The 22,520-nt window shown below is 40.8% G+C and overlaps 2 protein-coding genes across 3 annotated transcripts; one reads left to right on the top strand and one right to left on the bottom strand.

Annotated features, from left to right (window-relative positions):
* Positions 1–942: 942 nt before the first annotated feature.
* On the top strand, positions 943–13,008 carry mcm10 (minichromosome maintenance 10 replication initiation factor). 2 transcript variants are annotated; one of them, XM_044186409.1, is made up of 18 exons: positions 943–1,173; positions 2,281–2,332; positions 2,414–2,713; positions 2,838–3,056; positions 3,191–3,334; positions 3,443–3,635; positions 3,716–3,881; positions 4,650–4,817; positions 6,548–6,664; positions 6,840–7,042; positions 7,290–7,384; positions 7,856–7,969; positions 8,110–8,607; positions 9,267–9,397; positions 9,559–9,672; positions 9,893–10,038; positions 10,170–10,212; positions 10,319–13,008. In XM_044186409.1, exons 2-18 carry the CDS (start codon positions 2,326–2,328, stop codon positions 10,400–10,402), a joined length of 2,742 nt encoding a protein of 913 aa, XP_044042344.1. In that variant the 5' UTR covers positions 943–1,173; positions 2,281–2,325; the 3' UTR covers positions 10,403–13,008. The 2 variants fall into 2 exon arrangements, with proteins under 2 accessions (XP_044042344.1, XP_044042345.1); XM_044186410.1 differs by having other exon boundaries at positions 953–1,173; positions 3,194–3,334.
* On the bottom strand, positions 12,789–20,189 carry ucmaa (upper zone of growth plate and cartilage matrix associated a). Its single transcript, XM_044186413.1, has 5 exons — positions 20,034–20,189; positions 18,350–18,409; positions 18,161–18,256; positions 14,886–14,984; positions 12,789–13,272 (listed from the first exon to the last, which is right to left on the bottom strand). Exons 1-5 carry the CDS (start codon positions 20,089–20,091, stop codon positions 13,184–13,186), a joined length of 402 nt encoding a protein of 133 aa, XP_044042348.1. The 5' UTR covers positions 20,092–20,189; the 3' UTR covers positions 12,789–13,183.
* Positions 20,190–22,520: the final 2,331 nt, after the last annotated feature.

Genomic DNA, 22,520 nt, shown 5'->3' with positions numbered 1-22,520 from the left:
TCCATACTCCTGACAGCAGAAACACCTGAGAGGAGCTCTCTCATATGGCCTCACCCTGTAACACACATAATCTACATACACTCTTTCCGGCAATTCCCCCTCAAACGTCAAACACACTGAATTACTGTCCTTCTCCCCATTTCTGAATCTTGTCAGCCTTCTTGCCTCACACACATTTTCAACCTCCCGAAATGACTCGGCCTCCACCGTCAGTGGCGCGCCGCTTACTACTCCCTTCTTCTTTACTTCTGCTCCGAGTGGGGAGCAGTTCACACTGCTGTGATCTCTAAACGCATGAATCTTCAGGGCTTTATCTCTCTGACGCTTTGACACACATTCAATGATAACCATCCCACTTCTTGTTATCTTGACCGATCTGACATCTCCAAGCTTTCCTCCTACAAACTTTCCGACCTCAGGTGGATTCTTGAAAATGCCGTCTGTTTGTGTCACAGCTACCATCCCAACAAGATACTTCTCCTCTTTCTGACTGGATTCACTTGAGTTACTCTTCTTCCTTTTCCTTTTATTTTCAAATCCTCTCGGGTCCTCGTTTCTAATTTCGCGCTCTGATTCCTCCTCTGATTCGCCTAGCAACTCGCGTCGATATACTAACCATCACCTGGGAGTTGAAGGTGTACCTGGGAGCTAAATCTGAGGGCAAAAATCTTAAGTCAACTCAGGCCCGCAGTCTTGTGAACATTTTAGGCTCCTGAGTTCCCCGTGGACAAATGTGGCTAAAAAATCAACATCATCAGAAAATCATGTTGCTTGATATGTTTTTTATCTCACAAAAATATTTTGTTAGAAGGAATTCAGTCCTTATATTTTGGTCGAAATGCCATTCTATGATACAGAAACCTTTTTTTTCAGTTAGGCAGATCGTTGGGCAGCTAGCAAAACTTTGACAACACAGCGGGGTCCTTCGTTTAGCGCCAGTTTAGATTTTCTCCCTCGCTCTGAGTGCAGGTTGTAAAGACTTAAAGATAGGCTTAATGTGTCTTTATTTTATTTTATAAAATATAACCCATGACTTGTACATAGCAAAGAGTAGTGCTAATTACTGGAAAATAAGGAATATATTGACAGGTTGGACGTAGTTGTAAAATCCGTCAAAGTTGCATTGGAGCTAGCAAAGGACACAAAACTGTAACGTTAACACTAGAACCCGAGGTAAGTTTGCTGTCTCGTCTTTGAGTAACAATGGGGATTTAAATCTTAAAAATATATTTGAATAACGCTTCATTTTGATATTCACAGAAGAAGCAAGCGGTATTCATATCCCCAAATGTTGACATATAGGATTTTGGTAACTGTTTACCAGATTAAATGTTGAACTGTACGTTATCTGTCAGTTTAAATGGCCCCGGTGAACCAGGTCATGGCCTCCCCTGAGACGGCAGAACCTGAATTTCAATACTTTAGTCATCTCTTTCCAAGATAAACAGCCTATGTGTTTTGCCTGACAGGGTTTTGGTGCACTGGTCAGATAGACACTGTTTGCAGGGCAATTTTGCGTGACAGACAGTATACACAGTGGCTATGGTGCTACCACACCGTGAAATTACTTTCGATTAAATCATGTTTGCCACTATGTGTGCTGTGCTTATACGAATATATTTTACCAGTGTGGTTACACAGCCAACTTATAACAGTGAGTAAGACAGTGCTTGTACCTGTAATTTAACTGAACAGACATAAGTGATCTGAAGGCAGGACTTCAACTATGGTCAGTATATTCTAGTGTTATACTATATTGTACAGTGCAATACTGGTTGAATTAAATATTTGCCTATTTTATTTAGTTATTGGTGCAAGAAGGTACAAGTATCCACATTCCAACTTGCATCAGAGCATTGGGTTATTGTACAGTGGAGTGTGTGTTAAACATGACACAGTTGAATATGATACCAAACTGGAAAAGTGCAATTTAAACAGTGATACTGCAAGTAGAGTCTCTGACATAGCTATGAACAAATGTTTTGGGATGTAACAGAAAACAGTCTACTGATAAACAGTCAAGCTGTGATACAACATTATACAAGATGAGATTAAATAGGTAAATCTGGTCATTGTAGCAGCAGATAAGGGAGGACAGATATGGTGCAACTGATACACAGTACATAACACACTTTAATTGTATGTCAGCTTTATTGCAAAGTTTGGACTGCCTGGAACAGCCTTAATTTTCATAGGTCTACAATTCATTTTATTATAAGAGCTTACAAATGAGTCTTTCCTTTACACCACACAATAATATAAGTATCTGCCTTCCTGTAGGTCACCAGGTCATCTGAAATTAGCACCATCGTTAACGTTTCTAAAATGGACAGTAAGTATAATGGGATTTAAAACACATTAAAGTACAGCTTTATGAATAGGTCAAGACATAAGCAATTTATTTTTTGTCCAGGTGAGGATGATCTGGACATTTTGACGGCCCTGCTGGCCGAGAGCGAGGGCGTCGGAGAAGAACAGGACAGTCAGGAGCAGGCAGACGACTTGGACGGCCTGTTTGACGATGACAATGATGAGGAGGAGGAGTACAAAGAGGGCGTCGAGGAGGAAGGGCAAGATGGGGCAACAGAAGACGCAGTGTCAGATCTCTTTGGTGATGTGGATGACATTGAAAATGAAGAGAAAGACACTAAAAGAAAAGAGAGTGGAGGAGAAGCCTGTGAGAGCCTGGACAGGTCCAAGGAGGATTTACAAGGTTTGTGTCGCTGCGGTCTCTCCTCTAATCTGCTCCTAGTTGACGTACAAAGTCATTTAGTTCAGTTAAGTGTTGCTTGTTGGGCGTGTGTTCATCAGTGGAGCTTCATGTCTTCCTTCCTCAGAGGAGCTGAGGCGCATGCAGGAGCAGATGCAGCGGTTGCAGCAGCAGCTGGAAGCAAGCCAGAAGGTTTCCGCCTCATCTTCTGCTCCAGCTACGACTGCAGGGAGATCAGCTGGTCCCAAACCAATGACCCCCAAACCGACACCCCCTCGACAGCCGACTTCCAAACTGAGCCAGGCCAAACCAGCCACTACCACACAGAAGACCAAGACACAAGCAGGTAAAGTCCACTGGCCACTTTTGCTTTTTTATTTTACACATACACTGTACACATACAGAGGTACAGAATAAATTGACACAAATAACTGCGCAACAAAAGTTGATTGTGTTTCTGTTTTCCTTGTCTTCTGGCAGCAGCAACATCTTCATCCACTCCGGTCAGAAGAGAGAGTCTGAAGCTCCAGGAGTCCTCTGACTTTTTTGATCAGCTGAATAATGCTGACTCCTTCAAACGCAAACCCAGGGTAGCTCACCATCCCAAACCCAGCACATCACCAGGTAAAACTTACCCTTACGCAAGCCATTTACATAAACCAGAAATACTCAATTAATTTTGTCATTGGAAGTCATGGTTTGAGTGTCTTTTCTTCTTTGTTTTTAAATCAGAAGACAGAGGGCCACTGGTGGAGATTAAGATTGGCAGCTCCTTCCAGCCAATAGCGAGCACCAGCAAGGTTTACAATCCTCTGTGTTCACCTCCACCTTCTCAGAGCACAGCTGCAGGACAGCCTAAACCTTCTCCTCTTCCTCCCCTTCCTAAAGATGTGGCTGTTGAGAAGTATTCAGGACTGCGTCTCAGGTGAGGACACTGAAGTGATGGAAATGCTCGCTTTTTTAAAATAAAAAATCAGCAGCTGAAAGCCTTAATTTCCATTTCAGAAAACCACGGGTTTCCTCCAGTGAGATGGACCGCAAGATGGCTGACCGCCGTCTGATCCGTCTGTCGCAGGTGCCGGAGCGTTTGGCTCGGGAGAAGCTGGAGGACAGCGACTGGGTGACCTTCGCAGTGCTGGTCAACAAGGTCACGCCACAGAGCAGCAGCAGTGTAGGTCTATGCTCAAACCTCTCAGCCTTGATTGTAATCCTCTGTTTTTTTGCTGAATACTTTTATGTGTAAATGGTCACAAATCACGCCAATTTGCCTTGATTTCAGGAAATTGTTACCTGTTATACAGAACAATAATAGTGACTTTTTTTCCCCCTGCTGTTTTGCTTGTTTGTTTGTTTTTGCGTTTTTTTTGTAACTTTGTGAAGCAAAGTACATGTCAGTTCACCGTATAAAAGAAGGCTCTAGCCTCCCAGAAACTCAGCATAGAAACAGCAGTTTGGAATAGATGAATAGATTTCTGCTGACTATTCACTAATTTCAAGAGAAAAACAAATGGAATACTGAACTGAAAATGTTTTAGCCATAGTTCATCTATGGATTTCTTTTTCCATAGCCAACAATGTCATGTTTTTGATTTTTCAATGTTGTTTCTGAAAGATTTTTTTCAGGTACTAAAATCCCTGAAAGTGTGGTTGACAGTTTCACATGAATATTAAGGCTTTGTTTCCATTCCATAAAGACAGGTCTCTCCGAGAACAGAGACAGTATATCATAGGTGGAATGACTTATAGCCAATGCAGTTCAGTGACAGACCTTCCCAAAGTGGCAGCTTCAAATCTTGATTGGTGGGAAATCAAAAAGATGAGGTTTCATTGGTCACAGCACTGAAATTCATCCAAAGTTACATTTAATTTAGCAAATCGTAAAAAGTATTGGAAACTCTGTGTACTGTCACGTTTTTGACTGAGCACTCCCTCTCTGCAGGGCAAAACCTTCAGCATCTGGAAACTGAACGACCTCCATAACCTGGAAGTGTTTGTGTCTCTGCTCCTGTTCGGCGACGTCCATAAAGAGCACTGGAAGACGGAGCCGGGCACTGTCATCGGAATCCTCAACCCTAACCCCATGAAGCAGAAAGATGGATATGACGGGGTGAGTGGACAGTCTGAACTGAATATAACGAACATACAGTAGAGAAGCCGGTGTTCTTACAGCAGAGTGTGAGGACAGCCTTCTCTCATTACCTTAATGTTGCTGCAGTCATTTTACTGTTTCTTACATTTACGTCAGAGGTATTTTGTCAGTGAAGTGACATTATAATGAGGAGTTTAACATTCATGTTACTTACTGTTTGACAGATTCTGAATTAAACAACGCTCATTAAAATACTCTTGAATTTGTTTTACAAGTGCATGTGGGAACTCTGTTACTGTGATATTAAGGTATTTACAATTTATCACTGTAAAAGCATCCAAAATCTTCTTCTTCAGGTTAGACACATGCCTCTAGTTTTTAAATAATGAAATAAAGGTAGAAATAAGACACAAATGTTTTAAAGTATGTAAAAAATACTCCGCTATGATTAATATTTTGTACTTTAAAATAGATTACAGATCTAAACCAGGTGACAGAAAACCGGCCAGAAAGACATCGCGTGTCACTCTTAGCTCGTTACCCTTGAAAATGAACGGCTTTTTACTCGTGGTAAAGCGATAACCTTGTTTTTATGTATGTTTTACTGAATCTGTTTTAAGATTTGTTTTGTCAGTGACTGGTTTGGCAACGAAGGCGTCAGCCAATTAGAGCAGAAAACAGACTGGTGGTGTTGGTGAAAATAGCCAGTAAGGTTGCCAGTGTCAGCATCGCATGACAAACTGAGATGCTAAGAGAGGAATGTGGCGAGGGAAGCCAAAACTCTTCCCAACTACACACACACACACACACACACACACTTACCACCCACATAGGGCAGATTGAGTTCAGAGCCTTGAATCTCAAGGCTCTGAACTTCCAACAGAAGGAGCGAGGATTCACCTCCACTGCAGTCACAGTTTGGACACAGTGTGATGAACTAAATCTGTGGTCAGATCATCTGATGTTTGTAGGGTAACAAACCAGTAGCAGCTTTGTAGTAGCTTTTCATAGTTTCTTTTAATGTTAACTGGATGTTTGTGTTTGAAAGTAAAACTTGAAACTGCTGGAACCCGTTTGTCAGCCAGTTCAGGTGGATTTGAAAGCGGCTCAAGCTGGACTTCTTCACTGTTTGTAACTTAAAGGAGAATTCCATCGATTTTACACATCATGTCCTCATCTCTGCTGTTTAAAAGTTTCAAATGTTTAAGTTTCAATATTGAAATCCATATTTTTCAACATCATTGACATCCATCTTTAACAATTGTGTTGCACATAAGGCTGCAACTGACGTTTATTGTCTTCATTGATTAATCTGCGGATTATTTTCTCTATTTGATGAAAATAGTGAAAAATGCCCATTTTATTTTTTTAGAGCCTAAGGTACGACCTACAGTCTAAAACCCAAACATATTCAATCTACAATGATATGAAACCACAGAATGCTTTTGCCCTTTTGCCTGATAAATGGCTGAAACAATTCATTTATTATCGAAATAGTTGCTTTTTCTGTCGATCGACTCACTGATTAATTGACGAATTGTAACTGAGGAACATAACAATGGCAACACAGTATAAATCTGTAAAACAAATATATTAAGAATAAAATTAGTCCCAGCCATAAGGATAAGACATTTGAATAAATAAAAGAGACAAGGCAAGAAAAGAAAAGTGTTTTGATTGATCATCACTTGTTACTATAGGCTGATTGTCCCTTCCAGAAAATAAAAGCTTGTGTTGAACATGTGCAGGTGAGCCTGACGGTCGATCACCCACAGAAGGTGTTGCTGATGGGTGAAGCTCAGGACTACGGCACCTGCAAGGCCATGAAGAAGAACGGAGACCCCTGCTCTCAGATCGTCAACATGGTGGGTCCATCTTCTCCTGCTGTGTTTGTGTGTGTGTGTGTGTGTACATTGAAACTATTGCTATTGCAGTTTTCCTTTCCCTAAATGAATCAGCCTCACTTTTGAATCCATATTCTCACCAGGGATCAGTATTTGATCTTATCCTACAGCCCATTTGTTTCTGTGTGGTTTACAGTACGAGTGCCAGTTTTGTCAGTATCACGTCAAGGCCCAGTATAAGAAGATGAGCTCAAAGAGGGCCGAGCTGCAGTCGTCGTTTTCTGGAAAAGCTCCCAACAAGGTGAAGGGGAAGGGGAAGGGCGGCAGCCTGAGAGAGCGGCTGTGTCAGGACGGCTTCTACTACGGCGGTGTGTCCTCAGCCGCCTGCGCCTCGTCACTGTGAGTGATGTCACATGTAGTCGTGTCATTGCACTGTTTTCTACAAATCCTCCCTTTTCTCCAATAATGCACACTGAGGTCACAACCCTGTCCAACTTGGATTCTGACTGCAATTATATTTGCACTTTTACAGTGTGTGTCGAAGTCAATTTGCGCAGGCTAACTTATGAAGCCAGGAACTCTGTGTGGGACCGGGCAGAATCCGAGCTGCCTGACATTTCCAGTAACAGGTCTGTGTGTGTTGCAGAACGGCATCCAAACCGAACAAATCCACCCAGAAGACTCTGGACAAGCTGTTTGTGAAAGGCTCGGCTCAGCTCGTCGATCAGGCCAAGAGGCTGGGTATGTTCAAGACTGTCAGTTTTCACTAAACCCTGCTGAAAGTGCATATTTATTGGCCTGATAAACTGTTTTTTTATTAATCCCTTTATACACCTGTTATTTATATTTATATTTTTATATATATAAAATAATGTCCTGTTATTTTATACTAAGCTTAAATGTACTACAAGGAAAGAAACCTACTCTCATATCCTCTTTCACAGTTATATATATCAAGAATTTAGGCTGTGAACCCTCTTTCCCTTAACCTAATTTTGTCTAGTTGTCTCTTTTAAAAATGTTTTAGGGTTTCACAGGTAAAAAAAAAAAAGTCTGTCTACAATACATAAAATACAATTAACCAAATCTAGTTACTTATGCACACGTTTTAGTTGGAGTCTTGACAGTGACTGTGGCTTTAAAAGTAAAAAAATAAATAAAAGGAATCCCCTTTTTTTAATTGTTTTTTTTTCTTTTTCTTTGTTTTTTTAGCTGTGCAGTCCGGTGAAGTTTCAGGTTGTTCAAATGAATTTAAGAGCCTGATGTCAGTGCCGACACCCGGAGCTCTGCAGCTGAAGAAGCACTTAGCACAGGGCAGCCAAACAGGTACACAACCTGGAAATATCGCACCTTTACAAGACATCAATATTTACAGCATGACAGTGAACAGCTTGGGTCGGTCTCAGGTTGGTACAGTAGCTTGGTGTTTACGTTGTACCTTTTGTTAACCTGTCATCCATCCTCAGTCTCCAGAGATGCAGCTGGAGTTCCAATTCAGTCCATTTCAGCCTCAGACCTGCTGAAGCAGCAGAAACAGAAGCAGCGGGAGCTTCAGCAGAACCGCCGGCGGAGGGCAGACGAGATCCAGAAGAGGGTGCTGCAGAGCTCAGCTGGGCCCAGACCCGGGTTGTCGTCGTCCTCCTCACTTGGCCGGGGTGGTCTGATGTCCCCGAAAGCAGCTTCTGAGGTCCCCAAGGCCACCCAAAGCCCTGCGGCTCCCCACGCCCCCACGCTGGGCCGAGGCTTCTCTGAGGGTGAAGACATCCTCTTCTTTGAAAACAGCTCGCCCCTGGCGCCCGCCCCCAGCACTCTCAGCCTATCAGCCGCCAAGCTGGCTGCTCTGAAGAAGCTGAGAGCGAAAGGGGCGGGGCTTGAAAAGGAAGACCCCAACGCTGTAAAGAGGAAGAGGAGTAACGACAGTGAGATCAACGCCCGAGTGGAGAAGAATCTGACCTCACCCAAGGGTACACACACACACACACACACTTCATTTGTTTAGATGTCATTCATACTTCTGTCTCCCGATTTTCTTTTTTTATTTCACTTATTATTGAATAACATTATTTTCGTACAACATACCACTATACAATATTCAACCACACCCGAGTGCCAACCACAGCAATATACTGTGGTAGCATTGCAGACCATTTAGTTACCCCACTAATTCACCGCTGTGTTTTTTTTAATCCACTGTTACCTCTGTGGTGCCCTGAGAGCTCAGTGCACTGCAACTAAAGAAAACACGTGCACAAATAAGAGCAAAGAAAACATCTTCACCCATTTGACAACACACATGAAGCCTTCTGTAAATAAAGAAAACAGAAAAGCCCTTGTGTTTTGTCTATTTGCATATGGGTTTCTTAAGTTGCACTGAGCTCTTAGGGCCACCGTATAATCTCATCTATGCTGTAGCACAACATCAACCTAACCGATGTTAGATATTTTTCTTAGCAGGTCATAAGAAAATGATTCAGTTAAAAGATATGTATTCATGACTGAGGTTACTGATGAATATGAACACTTGATTTTATTAGTCATATTTAAAATTCTGCATTCAGTTAATTCACATATAAAATGACTTTATTATTGCTTGCTATAACCTGTCATTTTTCTTACTGTGCAGGTGAGTCATCCAGTGTTGAGGATGAGGAACCGGCCCAGAAGAAGAAGCGAGATCAACTCCTCTACGTGCAGTCAGAGGAGTTTCAAAAGATCCTCAACGCCAAATCTTGCCACGGGGTTGTACTACAGGCGGTATGACAAGGCACTTGGTTTTCGTAGCCCATTTCGATGTGCAGCTGTTGCCCGTAGATCTGATTTCTCCCTTGTGTTCTGCAAGTCCAGCTGCATTTCTACAAACATTACAAAGCGTGTCTGAATTAAAGACATTTCTGTCTGAATCTCCTCTCTGTCAGGCGGAGTACCAACTGCAGGAGCGCTACTTTGATGCTCTGGTGAAGAAGGAGCAGATGGAGGAGAAGATGAAGGGCATCAGAGAGATGAAGTGTCGTGCTGTTACCTGTAAAAAGGTACTGAGTTAATGTTACACCTATTCAGATATGTGAATCTATAAATCTATAAATGTGCTATATAGGGTGTTTATGAATATTTATAAAATTGTTCTTTGAGATAATGTTGCTATCTTAGTATAATAATCATAAATGGTGTAGATGATTAGTAGCCCCTGACTGTCTCTCAGTTAGAAGTAGAAAAAGTAAGCTGTTATTTCCTATGTTCCGTTGCTTCCAGTGTAGTTACACCTACTTCAAGCCGGCGGATCGTTGTGTGGAGCAGAATCATGATCTGCGGTGGCACGATGCCATGAAACGTTTCTTCAAATGTCCGTGTGGACAGAGAGCCATCGCTCTAGACAGACTGCCCAACAAACACTGCAGGTAAGAGTCTTTATGTCCCTCAAGCTCTTGTCATCTGTCTCATTTCTTTGATCGTTTTTCAAAGTTCCCACTGGTTATGGAAACATGGAAATAAGATGTTCACTATAACTAATGTTGTTTTGCTGTTTCAGTAACTGTGGTCTGTTTAAATGGGAGCGTGATGGGATGCTGAAGGTAAAATCTCTCCCTGTATCATAGATTACCTCTCTTGAAAAGAAAAAACTATTTTATTGTTGTGAAAGAAAACAGACCTGATGTTGCTCTTTATGTTTTATTGCAGGAGAAAGCTGGACCAAAGATCGGTGGAGAGCTTCTCCAGCCCCGCGGAGAGGAGCACGGCAAGTTCCTCAGCAGCATGAAGTGACAGCACCAAGCTGCTTGTTGAGGGAACAGTGTGTATTTTTATGTTTGTAATTTAAGTGTCTTAGTAGCATTTTTACATTGTGTATGAATTATGTTTAATGTTTTATTATTGGTTATGGAGATTTGAATGTCTGTGATAATATTGGACATGCTGAACATAAGCTGATTAAAGTAATAATTTGCAACATTTCATGTCAAATATCTGTTTCTACTCAGCTGATAGAACACTGTAGTAATGAAAAGCTGAGCACACAGATCCTGGTGCAAATCTGGAAAGTATGGAATCACTTAATACTGATTTAAAGTATGATGGCAAACGTTTTTTCCAATGTAATGATTAGTTTCTGGACTGGGCTTAATAGTCCTTTTTCCCAAAAGACCTTCTGACATGTCACAGTAGGAAAAGCACCGGTTTAAATAATAGAATTAATGATGGCTGAATTCCATTTGCGTGTCTGCTTCAGTTTCATCTTGCTATTGTGAATGCTGGCTCACTGTCATGGCTAACAGGGACACAGAACTGAGCCTTTGTTAATGTTATTATGAACACCTGTGCTTTTCCTACTGTGACAAGTCAGAATGTCTGCTGTGAAAAATGGCTGTGATGTAAGATACAAGCTTAAATGTAAACCCAACTTCAACTCTATATATTCAAATGCTTCTTGCCTTTAATATACAGTATGAAAACCAGCATGTTCCTCAAGTGAACATAAACAACAAATATTACTCAATCTGAAAAATAATCCATGGAACAATGGTGTCTTCTAGTTATGTCCTGCTGCACTGGATGGTGGACAGCTACTGTTAAGTCTGAGCAGAAAAAGTTTCAGCCATCTAAAACATCAATGTTTTTTTTTTTTTTTATTCTGTCAGAATCTCAGAATCTTCTTTCTGTAGTCAACCTTCTGCATCAAAATTTAGGAATCATACAATGCATCGGAGAAGAGACTTTAGAATGCATACACCCACATAATGTGAAGCACATTGAAGACAGATTGAGTTATGGGGATGTGATTAAAGCAGCCTTTTCTTACCTCCTGCTCGGGTTGTTGAAAGGTACCCTGGGAAATGTAGGAACCCACTGAAGTATAAAGATGAGGCAGGTTGCTTATATAACAATAGTACTTAACAGCACTTGTTTATTATATCAATAGGAAGTTATTACATTACTGCCTTTAAGAAGCCCACTTACTGTTTCATATTTCTTTAACAGTAGGATATTTGGGTCGTAGGGTCTGAACCAGTCATCTAGGACACAAACATCTTCTAACACACTCCATGTGTTGCCGTGATGACTGTTGAGGCCAGGTGGCGCTCACTCAAGTCTGCGAGCCAATCCACGTGGCCTTGAACAGAACACTTCTGAGGTGGAAACAGTACATAAAATAAGGCTTTTGGATTGGAAGCTGTGTGGTAGCAAGTACAGAGTGCCATGCCACATCATTTTGAGCATTTCATTTGTGCTCATTATCCCATTGCTACTTCTTCTCCCCCCCCTCCATCTCCTCTGTCTCTCCTTTGCCCAGTTTGTGTCTAATATTTCCACTCTGGAATGTGACTTTCAATTCAGCCTGATGACTTCTGCAGCTCTTCTCTTTTATTCCACACCGCCTCCCTCCCTTTAAATACTCCAAATACCAGACAGTGCTAGTGCGAGTTTAAACACATCAGTGGTCTGGGAATCAGGAAACTCATCTTCATTTGTCATTTTGACTTAAAGACATTAAGTCATTTTGGTAACACTTCAGATTACAGCCCACAACGTACAGCGTAATTACTCCAGAGTTACGGTGTAATCTTTTGTACTAACAGTGTGCCAGTACAGTATGTACCAGTACAAATACTGTATGTAGGTACTGGGGAACAAGATGTGAAGTTATGGAATAAGGGGGTAACAATGCGGGATCTTACAAAGAACGTATACTGTAGTTATTTGTAACAAGGGGAGAACTAACAGTGCTTTAGATTACAGCCTGCATACCCTGTAGTTACTCTGTAACTAAATGTAACAAGGGGAGAACTACCACAGCCTATACTGTAACTATAAATTCTCTCTAAATTCCTCCCAAACATCCAGATTATTGCTCAATAGGTCATACTTACCCTGTAATAATAGAATAGGTACCCAGAAGTTAACAAACAACTACACTACAGTATAAGTTCTATGTAATATCCCACATTGTTACCCCCTCATTCCATAACTTCACATCTTGTTCCCCAGTACCTACATGTATATTATATGTATGCATATATTGGTATGTAGGCCTAGTGTGTTTGTACAAAAGATGACACCATAACTCTGGTGTAATTATGCTGTACATTGCAGGCTGTAATCTAAAGCGTTACCGTTGTTTTCTTTGCAAAAATAAACTGCCAAAACAAGTCAGTTGTTAATGTAAGAGACTGATTTATTGCTGCTAATGCCTCAGGCTGACATAAAGGACACTGTGTAGCTGGTATGTACATGTAAAAAAAAGCAGTAAAAACAAGCATGCAAAACATATAACCTCCATTCAATATGATATAGTGTAGTTTACAATACAAAAACTGCACTTTTAATACATTTTACAGTTTGACATGGAGACACATTGCGCAATTTATTTTTATTTTTAAAAAAAAAGAATAAGAAAAAAACCTTTATTTTGTAGATTAAAGTAGGTAAAAATACAGATAACTTGAGCTCTTGCTCTCAAAGTGTCAGGAATCGCCTTTGGTACAGGTTAAAGGTGATGGCAGTATCACTGCTCCAACGAGAGGGGCTGTAGCTCAGACATGCGACAGCTCAGTGGAACCAGTAGTAGCGAGGATAGAGGCCATCGTAGTGGAACTCTCGCAACTGCTCATTCGTCTCCCTCGATCTCTCATTCTGCTCTGTGGATAAAAAAGTTAAAGTGGCTATAATCAATATTTTTTATATTAACAAAGGATCACATGAAATTAGCAGTATGCTACCTGTGCAGCACCAAACAGCAGACAGACAAAATTAGCAACTGGCTGGAGAACATAGTGGAGCATTCAGTGACTAAACAGCCAAATATTTCCCTCAGGAGTTACTGGAGAACAAACAGAGCTAAAAGGAGAGTGAATATTGAACGTACATTTGTGATGGGGCCTGCAACGTGACCCCAAATGAAAGCTAATGATGCTCTCTGTCTGCTGGTTGTGTAAATAGCTGTTTGCCAACACATTCTCCATATCAACTTTATAAGGTGATAATATGTCAATGTTGTGTTTTATTGCATGTTTAAGTCAAATGTATTTAAAACCAGGGACAACAAATTCTTGCTAAAATATCCTTGTCCTCATTAGGGCTAATGCTAGTGCTCTAAATTGTTAGCATTTAGCTAGGTGTATGCTTTAGTATTAGTAAAGCCGCATACATATTATCGTATAGACTGTACAAGCTGCTGGGCATGAAAAACCATTAATGTTAGTTGTAGTTGTAATTCTGAGAGATATTGGGGATTTCTGTTAGCTAAGATATCTCCAACTTGGTGAAACCAACTACAAGCGCTGGCAGTTACACCTACATAAAATCCAATATTAACACTAATACAGTCAATTCAGCTAATAAATACAGTTTGTTTGTATTTGGTTTCACTTGTTAATAACCTGCTACAAATATGTAACATGATAAAAATAGCTAAATTTCCTTTGAACTGGAGTGACCACAAGGCTAGCAATTGACTTGGTGTGAATGCAGCATAAAGAGCCAACAATCTATAGACATATAAAAAATAAGTTTTTGACATTTATACTCTTATGTAATATGACCAATGAGGCAGTTTCGACAAAACCTTGGTGTGTTCCTTAGACCTGGTGGAGATATTTTTGTTTTCCTATAACAACTCATTGACCCAAAACACTGTGTATCTTACATATAAAACCCAGTCACATCTTTATGGTTAGCAGTTCTTAGTTTAGAAACCGTCACTGCAACTATATCACACCGGACAGACAACCACAGGCAAGATTGTCAGCTTGGGGTAGACCACAAATGGACACTTTGATTTGGTGTGGAGTCTCAGGCACTCTGCTGTGGTCCAGAGGCTCGTGGGTGCCGTGAAGTTCATTCAAGATCCAAACTAGAACTCTGTCTTCCCTCAATGTGTTCTCTCCAGTGAGCCCTCTCATGATGACTTCAAGTAAATGTCAGTTTTTTTTGCAAGTATCAGCCCTCACAACATGACACAAAGTTGCTAAATTAGCATGTGTTTACTGATACAAAGTCTCTATGCTTCATCTTTCTGTTTCATTCGGTGTCTTGAGACATTTAATGTTAAATGTTTGTATTTTCACTCCTCTGGAAGAGGTGAAAATGAAGCTTTGATGGAGGGTTATTTCACAGAAGCTGGAATTAATTTCTGGTTTTGTTTGTCTGCCATTTTGTCATTCAAGCATTTTGATGACTACCCTCATTTCGAGGAAAGACAGAGTTAACAGGATAGCATATGTAACTGAAAGCAGCTGCATCCAGGTCTTACCATCACGCTCCTCCTCAGCGTAATTCTCATACTCATCCCTTTGCTCCTCATTGTACTCCCTCCTCCGCTCATTCGTAGCAAGCCTTACCCTCTGCTCAGCTGTGGAGGGAAAAAGGAGAGAGGAGGAGTAAGCCAACAATTTTATCTGTATACACCAACTCACATGATAGATGAAGCAGGTGCAGCTGCTACTGTTCCCTCCTTAAACAACCCACTGTATTGTCTGCTGTGTGATTTGTTGCTATGTTAGTGGCATGGCTCAAGGGATGGTATAATATTTGTCTGTTGATCGTCAGTATACCACTTTGGTCCAGGCTGAAATATCTCAACAGCTATTTGATGGATTGACATTCAATTATAAATGGACATTCATGGTCCCAGAGGTGATTCCCTGACCTTTCCTCTAGCCTGAACCGCTAGCATGGCTGTAGACTCTTAGTCTTGTTAACCATTAGGTAACTGGAAAACCCCAAACAGAATCAAACATTTTAAACTCTGATAATAACAACCAAGGTTAAATAAGTACCTCATGTTTACATAATTATTAGATTTACATAAGTGTATACTGAGTCTAGTGAGGTGTAAAAGCAAATAAATGTGGGTAATCCATACCACTTACTGTAACGTATTATACATTTTTGTAAACACCTACACCTCCCTCCCGCTTCCTCACTGTACAAAACCAAACATCCTAGCCCATGCAGGCACAGGGCAGCCACTGTATACATTAGACATTACTAAGCTGACTGTGTTTTTCTTTTACTCCCTCATTTTACTTGAATTACAACAAGCTTGTGAAAAGTGTAGGGATTACATCACTACATTTCATGTAAACACACATTTTCCCTCCAAATAGGCCTGTGATTTGGTGCTTAGTTGCTCTGTAGGATACATGGCTCACACCCACTTTCACACTAACTTCACATGTAAAACTATAGGTATGTGTGCTGCCTCTCTGTTTTTCCCATCCTGTCTTAATTTTGACACTGCAAATTCATCCTACTTTTTAAAAATGAAGTAAATTGATCAAGTATTAGCTCCTTCTGGGGCCTCTTCTTAGCTGAGGGCTAGATTATTGGTGTTATTTACTTTTGTGAGAATCGAATAGGGACAGAATCTAAAATAAATCCACCCTGTAATAGGGTTTTCATTTTCTCATTAGCGTTTAGCCTTCAATTATCGAACATGGAGTATGCTAAAGTGATAGCATGAGACTTACTCTAATTATCTATGTAAACTCCACCACGTATTTCTAAGAAATAATGACCTTTTGTCTTTCCTAACTATCTCTCCTTGACCTCAAAATAAAAGATCATAAAGGAAAGGAAAGGCATATAGAGGAAATTCACAAGATGTTTGGACAAGACAACCATGGCTATAAAAAAAATTGCATTGAACTGTCACACTTGGTTATGCAATCATCCGACATCTGTTGGAAATATTACACACACCCGATTTGTGTGTTGTCTTTTAAATAATGGAGCAATGCAGCAAGGAGGAAATTTCTCTCTAGTAAATTTTGGTCTTTTGTATCTTAGACTTAATCAGGTTAAAAAGATTATATGAAATAATGAAATTAGCTGACAAACCACAGCAAGCTATTCTCAGTGCCGACTGAGGTAGGATCTCAAACACTCGCAAATTAAATACATCCTAGGTATGATCATTTGCTAGCATGGAACCGCAGCGCCTTGCATTCAGGCCTAAGCAACCTGTGCATCACTTTTCTGGCAAAAAAAGTCCTTACAAACACTCACACAGCTGCCCCCTCAGGTCCATGAATGGAGCTGGCAAGGGACATAATCAGCCCTTTTCTAAGTGTTTTATTTTTTTCCAAGAATGTGCGGCTGTTTGTTGGGAGCCGAGGCCCACTTTTGGTGCTCTGATGGGTTTTCCACCAGAAAAGAGATGAATTAACAAGGACATACTTTACTGAAAAGATTAAAATCACTGTTGTCAGCAGCATTTTGACATGTCTGGCCAGTTTTAGGCTTATCTCAGCTAAACGAGTAAAGGAATGCTGTTTTTAGTTTTTGAAAAGTTATTTTGGTGATAGAGTATGATAATAAATTCCTCTGTGTTTGCTCGAATGTCCTGAAACACTTCTCATTTGTGTGTTTCTCCACTTAGTTTGAGGTGTGTTAGCGTTGTGTATTGTACAGGATGGAGGAAGAAGAATGAGCTTATTGTACTGAGAAACTGAGAGAGGGAGAGCCTGCTCCATACTACCCTGTGACTCCTTCTGTAGCCTCCAGCATGTGTGTGTGTGTGTGTGTGTGTGTGTGTGTGTCTGTTTCAGATTTAAGAGCTGCTACTGTATAGAACAACACCTGCTTGAGTTTCCATTACTCTCTCTCTATTTCTCTCTTGAACTTTCACAGCTTGCAGTCAAAAACTCAAACCATATCATCTTCAGAGTCCAACTACAAACCAATAACACTCCCACACACACACATTCACATTCACAAGTGGACTACGGGAGGCCAAACATGCCATATTTTAGACTGCCCACAGTGTGGCCACATCAACCACTCAGGCAACATTGGGGCAAATCAACCACACATAACACCAAATATAAATAAATATAACCCCACCCCCGTCTTCAAACCACAGACCAACCACTTTACTCCTGATCCTGCTGGTTTTCTGCCAGCTAGATGACGGACAGCCCTTAAGTAGACAGCTCTAAACAATTTCTTCCTGGTGGATAAAGCAGCCAACTACTGTTATATTAATAGACACGTTAAAGGTGGGGTACGGATTCTGGAGAAATCCAATACCATGACAAATGCCATGATACAGAGCGAACAACGACGCAGCAAGTAGTGTAACTAACGTTAGCTAGGTTGTGGGTTAGCAAACTGTCCCTACAGTTGCTGCTGCGAAGCTAACAGCCAGAGAGGACGAGACGGTTTCCCAGAGCCAGCACAGCAGCTCCAGACAGCGATACTCACAACTCTCCTGCTACTACAGCTAACATCACAACAACAGCATGTCTTGGCAAACTAGAAAGTAAGCTGAATGTCTGTAGGGGAGTCATTTAACGTTAGCTGACACACAAATCATGGCTGGAATAGTGTTGTGTGGCTCGGTCCGAGTCACTTTGTTTGTTTCCCATTTACAGAGCCAGGATTGTGTACAAACAGTTTTCTTCAGCGCGCACACAGAACGGACAGCTAGCGGACCGTGAGGAGATATTTGCTGAACTTGATAAAAAGACGTGTATTGGATTAGAATCGCATACCCCACCTTTAAACAGATAGTGAAGAACTTACCTTGGAGCTCAGCATAGTATCGGGATGAGCGGCGACTGCGGCGTTTGAAGAAGTTAGAGGCGTCCGACTCGGGCATGAACACCTGCTGCGCTGCCCCTAAAAGTCAGAGGTCAGAGGGTGAAAGTCACATAAGGAAGACATGTGGGGCAAGGGTATGTGAAATAGTTAGAAGGGTTGAACGGGTATCACCTTTAGGATCGCCTGCTTTTGAGTCGTCCCGGACCGCAGCACTGTCCACCACACTGGAAACTATTAGGAGAAATTATAATTTCCTTTCTTTACACTGAAGCATGTGTATGGGGCCAATACTGTAACAATATTATTAGCAAATGCATGTTGATAGTTGTAAAACTGTATCTCAGTCAGTGTGTGCATACTCTGATTTGTATACACTAATCTTTAAATCTGCGTAGGATTTGTACGTGTTTAAGAATCTGAAAATATGTACTAAAAAAACTCAATGTAAATGACCTTATATTAATGAGTGTTAAGCTTAAAGAGCTTGAAAAACAGAATTCAACGTGCTTATTTCTGTATCTCAATGATAAAGCGGACCACGAAGACCATGTATCACATGTTCATTTGCACTACCGGACTATTTATTTATACATATACTGCATCATTTGCACTCCAGTACTATGTAGTGAATACTGCAATAACTCATCTACTGCACTGTTAACTATTTCCATAAATTGCACTACTTTATATTCATTGCACTGCTGTTCTGCCCAGTCAAATTCATTATTGTACATATCCATCAGTATACTTCTGTTTATAGTAATGCCATCTGTATATAATGTCCATAGTACCACTTGTAAAATATCTTCATAATACTGCTCTACCCTGCATTTCTGCACACACTTTATATCCTGCACTTGCTTATTGCACTTCTGGTTAGACCTAGACTGCATTTCGTTGCCTTGTACTTGTACATGTGTAATGACAATAAAGTTTAATCTAATCTAATCTAATGTATCTACGGAATAGATAGCCAGTGTTTGATATTTGTGCCAAAAAAGACCTCTACTTAGGTGTTGCTTCAGCTTACTGTTAGAAATCATGTCTCAAAGACAATACAAAAGAAACTGCCACCAACAAATACATGTAAGCTAAAAATACAGAATATAGAAATTGAGTCACACGTGATTAGTACTACAAGCGGACCTCTGTCGTCACTAATATACAGAAGGTTGTGTGGACTAAAATTGTCCCTTTACAAATGATCGATTAAACCAGCAGATTAAAATAGGATTTAAGTATCCATAACCAATTTTCACTTCACTCACTGGTCTGGCAAAGGCCCAAAAGATTGTCTTCATTATCTATACCACGCCCAGTAGTTCACTGATTGGTCTGGGTCACAGCTGTCCTCTAGACACATTCATCGTGAGATTCAGACTGTCCTCTGGAAGACTACTGGACATCTCCAGGCAAAATTACAGCTTTTGTTTCTCTCTTTAAATGAAAGAAAATATGTTTCCTTGGCTCGTACAGCCAAACATACAGTGCTTACTTTCCTTACCTGCCTATACTCATCACTGAAAACATGACTTAAAATTTTAATGCAAATTTGGGAGTCAATTTAATTTACATGAAATTTAACAATCAGCATTTATTGTACAAATGGACTTTTACAACTTTTAGAAAAGTTTTACAAAGTTTCACACCAGTCCTTATTGCCTCCAAATATGATTGTACAATGATTTCTATTTTTTTTTTTCCATATTACAGGATGACAGCACATATCAGTGCTTTATACCCTCAAAACTATACTGTGCGACTGTAACTAACACAATAATTACTCCCCTGGGGATGTATAATCCTAAATACCCCCCCCCCCACCCCACACCACATACCCAGACAAGGTACTCACAGGTGAGGATGAGGAGGGTGGTGAGCGAAGAGAGCACAAAGACTTGAGTCCAGGACATCTTGAGAGAGAAAAGCAAGAACTCTGCTGGACGTAACAGCACACCTAACTGAAGTGAATTGAGAGAGGAGAGAAAGATGAGGGAGGAAAGGGAGGAAGGTGGCAGAGGCAGGGAGAGTGGGAGGAGAAAGAGGAAGAGAGGGGAGGGAAGCTGCTGGAATTTCAATTGCTCAAGGAGATGAAAACAAGGAAGAGGAAACGGAGGAGTGAGAGGGTGAGGTGAATTAATGAAGAGAAGAAGAGGGCAGTAGAAGACATCACTGTGCATTGGAGGCCCCAAAATGGTACTGAGCTGAAAAGATTTGAACGCAGTTTGAGTTTTGATTTGATGATTGGATTCACCAAAAATAAATAAATAAATAGCAATCATTATATATATATTGTCTTCAGTGCTTTGTAACAACATGTACACATCCAGCAGACATGGAGCAACATTAGCATTCATTTGGAGTTGTGTTTCTGGTCCCCTCATGAATGTAAGCCCAATAGTTCTGTTTCGGTCACTGGCTAGTCCCTTATTTTGTCTGTCTACCGTTGAGTGCTGGGCAGGTAGTGTACTGTGGGTATATCAGAGCTTTTCTTTGCTGAAAACAGCTGCCTGCTGTGGCTGAGGTTGATGAGAGCAGTGAGAGCGGATAACCAAAACAATTCGCTGAAAAGATGCTGAAATGCTCTGTAGAGCTGAGAGGAACTGAAGTTGGTGAAAATTCTGGGTGTGTCACCATGAGCAACCCCTTTCACATCGCACATAGTCATACATTATGACCCATTGTAAATATGAAACTATTGATTAGAGCAGCTTTAAACGCGCCAAGACTTTCTGCCTCTGTTTCAAATTCTGAGAGAGAAAAAGGTGGTCAGGATGGACTGTTAACCGAGGAAACAGAGACTGGTCTGCTGCTTTGGTGACTGCTGCAAGACATTAAGTAATCACACCAGCAGACAGAGCCCCAAACTGCACTTTACAGCGCAAAGTCTCTTTTTTAAAGAGAGAGGACAAGGACATCAAATAATGTCAAATGTTGTTAGTATGTACTACATGTTATCTTTGAGATGCATCTCTTTGGCCAAGTATTTTCAAATCCGGTCATATGCTGTCTAATATGGGTGGATGAGCGGACATGAATGAGGACACGTCTCTCACCACCAGCCAATCAGTTATCAAAGATCCTGGAGGTTGATGGCCCTTTTGTGTCTGTAGGTGGATGAAGTTCATATAGTCTTCCACGGTTAGTTGTTCATTGATGGATGCCATGATTTGTGTATTTTCTTTGTGTCACGGGTTAAATTTGAGTTTGCTGGCCAAAGTTCATTAAGCTTGAACTGTATTAAGCGAGGTTAATAGGTCAGTTTGCAGTTTGAAGACTGCGTGACAAAGTTTAAAGCTGAAATCAATCCTAAATCACCTCAAAATAAGATGGAATATTATACTGTATAGATAATTTGTAGGCATTGCAAAATAATACCACTTTATAACACTATTTAATAGCATAGAATTTAACAAACCTGCTGTGCTCAGAAATTTTATGACAAGCTCTATTGTGCATTGCTGCCTTTCTATATGAATGATGTATATTTCCTTGCAGGCAGGGTGTGTGCAGGCGGTAACATCTTGATGCTGTGCTGGACCCATTCATTATCGTTCCAGGTAGGAATGATCTCAGGGTTTAGCATACCTTATTGCACTAACCTGTGGTTAATGCTACATTGTGCTCACAGCTATTGAACTGCATGTGAGGAATTTTGCTTAAACTGAGAGATGCAAAGTTGTTGTTTTTCCTTTGACTGTGTGCGATGTAGTGAAATCTGAAATGTGTTTCAGTTTCCTCCAAATGAAACTGGGCACAGACGATTGGCCACTTTGCTCAGAAAAACGACAACAGATCTGGAGTCTGGGAAACATTTAGCAGTAAATGAGCCTGCAGTTAGACCTGTGTGTGAGAAACTATTTGCTGTGAGAAACTATTTGCTGCTGTGTGTGCATTTGTACATTTATGTGTGCATGTATGTGCATGTGAAAAAGTGTGTTTTCATATGGGTATTATGCATATATATTAAGTTTTTGCCTATGTGGGTGTATATGTGTAATTGTGCCTGAGTCTGCTTTTATATCATAGACTGCTCATATGCATGTGTAAGTTTTTGAGTGTGTGTCGCTCTGTACATTTGGGTGTCAACATACAGTAAGTGTGTGTACATAACATATGTACAGTATGTGTGTGTGAGGCCACCACCTTCTGTGATGCTGACTGTGACAAAGCCTCCAACATTTCAGTCCTCCTGCATGTGAATGAATTTCCTGCATTTCTGAATTTAAACTAAGAGCTGAGCGCTTCCCTCTGGGTTTGAATAAAGACGCTGTTTAAATACACCCACACACACACACATTCTTAGCTGTGCTGGATCAGGTGTTTGTTTTGGAGGGTTCCA

This window comes from Siniperca chuatsi, linkage group LG23, assembly GCF_020085105.1.
Source record: "Siniperca chuatsi isolate FFG_IHB_CAS linkage group LG23, ASM2008510v1, whole genome shotgun sequence".
Taxonomy (NCBI): domain Eukaryota; kingdom Metazoa; phylum Chordata; class Actinopteri; order Centrarchiformes; family Sinipercidae; genus Siniperca; species Siniperca chuatsi.
The sequence above is the reverse complement of the archived record's forward strand: the minus strand, read 5'-3'. Positions and strand labels throughout refer to the sequence as shown.

Excerpts from the sequence above, each read along its gene's own strand:
- mcm10 (XM_044186409.1), top strand. Across the intron at positions 4,818-6,547 it reads AGAAAGATGGATATGACGGG|GTGAGCCTGACGGTCGATCA; the intron begins GTGAGTGGACAG and ends GAACATGTGCAG. Across the intron at positions 9,398-9,558 it reads ACGGGGTTGTACTACAGGCG|GCGGAGTACCAACTGCAGGA; the intron begins GTATGACAAGGC and ends CCTCTCTGTCAG.
- ucmaa (XM_044186413.1), bottom strand. The coding sequence starts at position 20,091 with ATGTCCTGGACTCAAGTCTTTGTGCTCTCTTCGCTCACCACCCTCCTC. Across the intron at positions 18,257-18,349 it reads AAAAGCAGGCGATCCTAAAG|GGGCAGCGCAGCAGGTGTTC; the intron begins GTGATACCCGTT and ends TCTGACTTTTAG. Across the intron at positions 14,985-18,160 it reads ATACTATGCTGAGCTCCAAG|CTGAGCAGAGGGTAAGGCTT; the intron begins GTAAGTTCTTCA and ends TTCCCTCCACAG.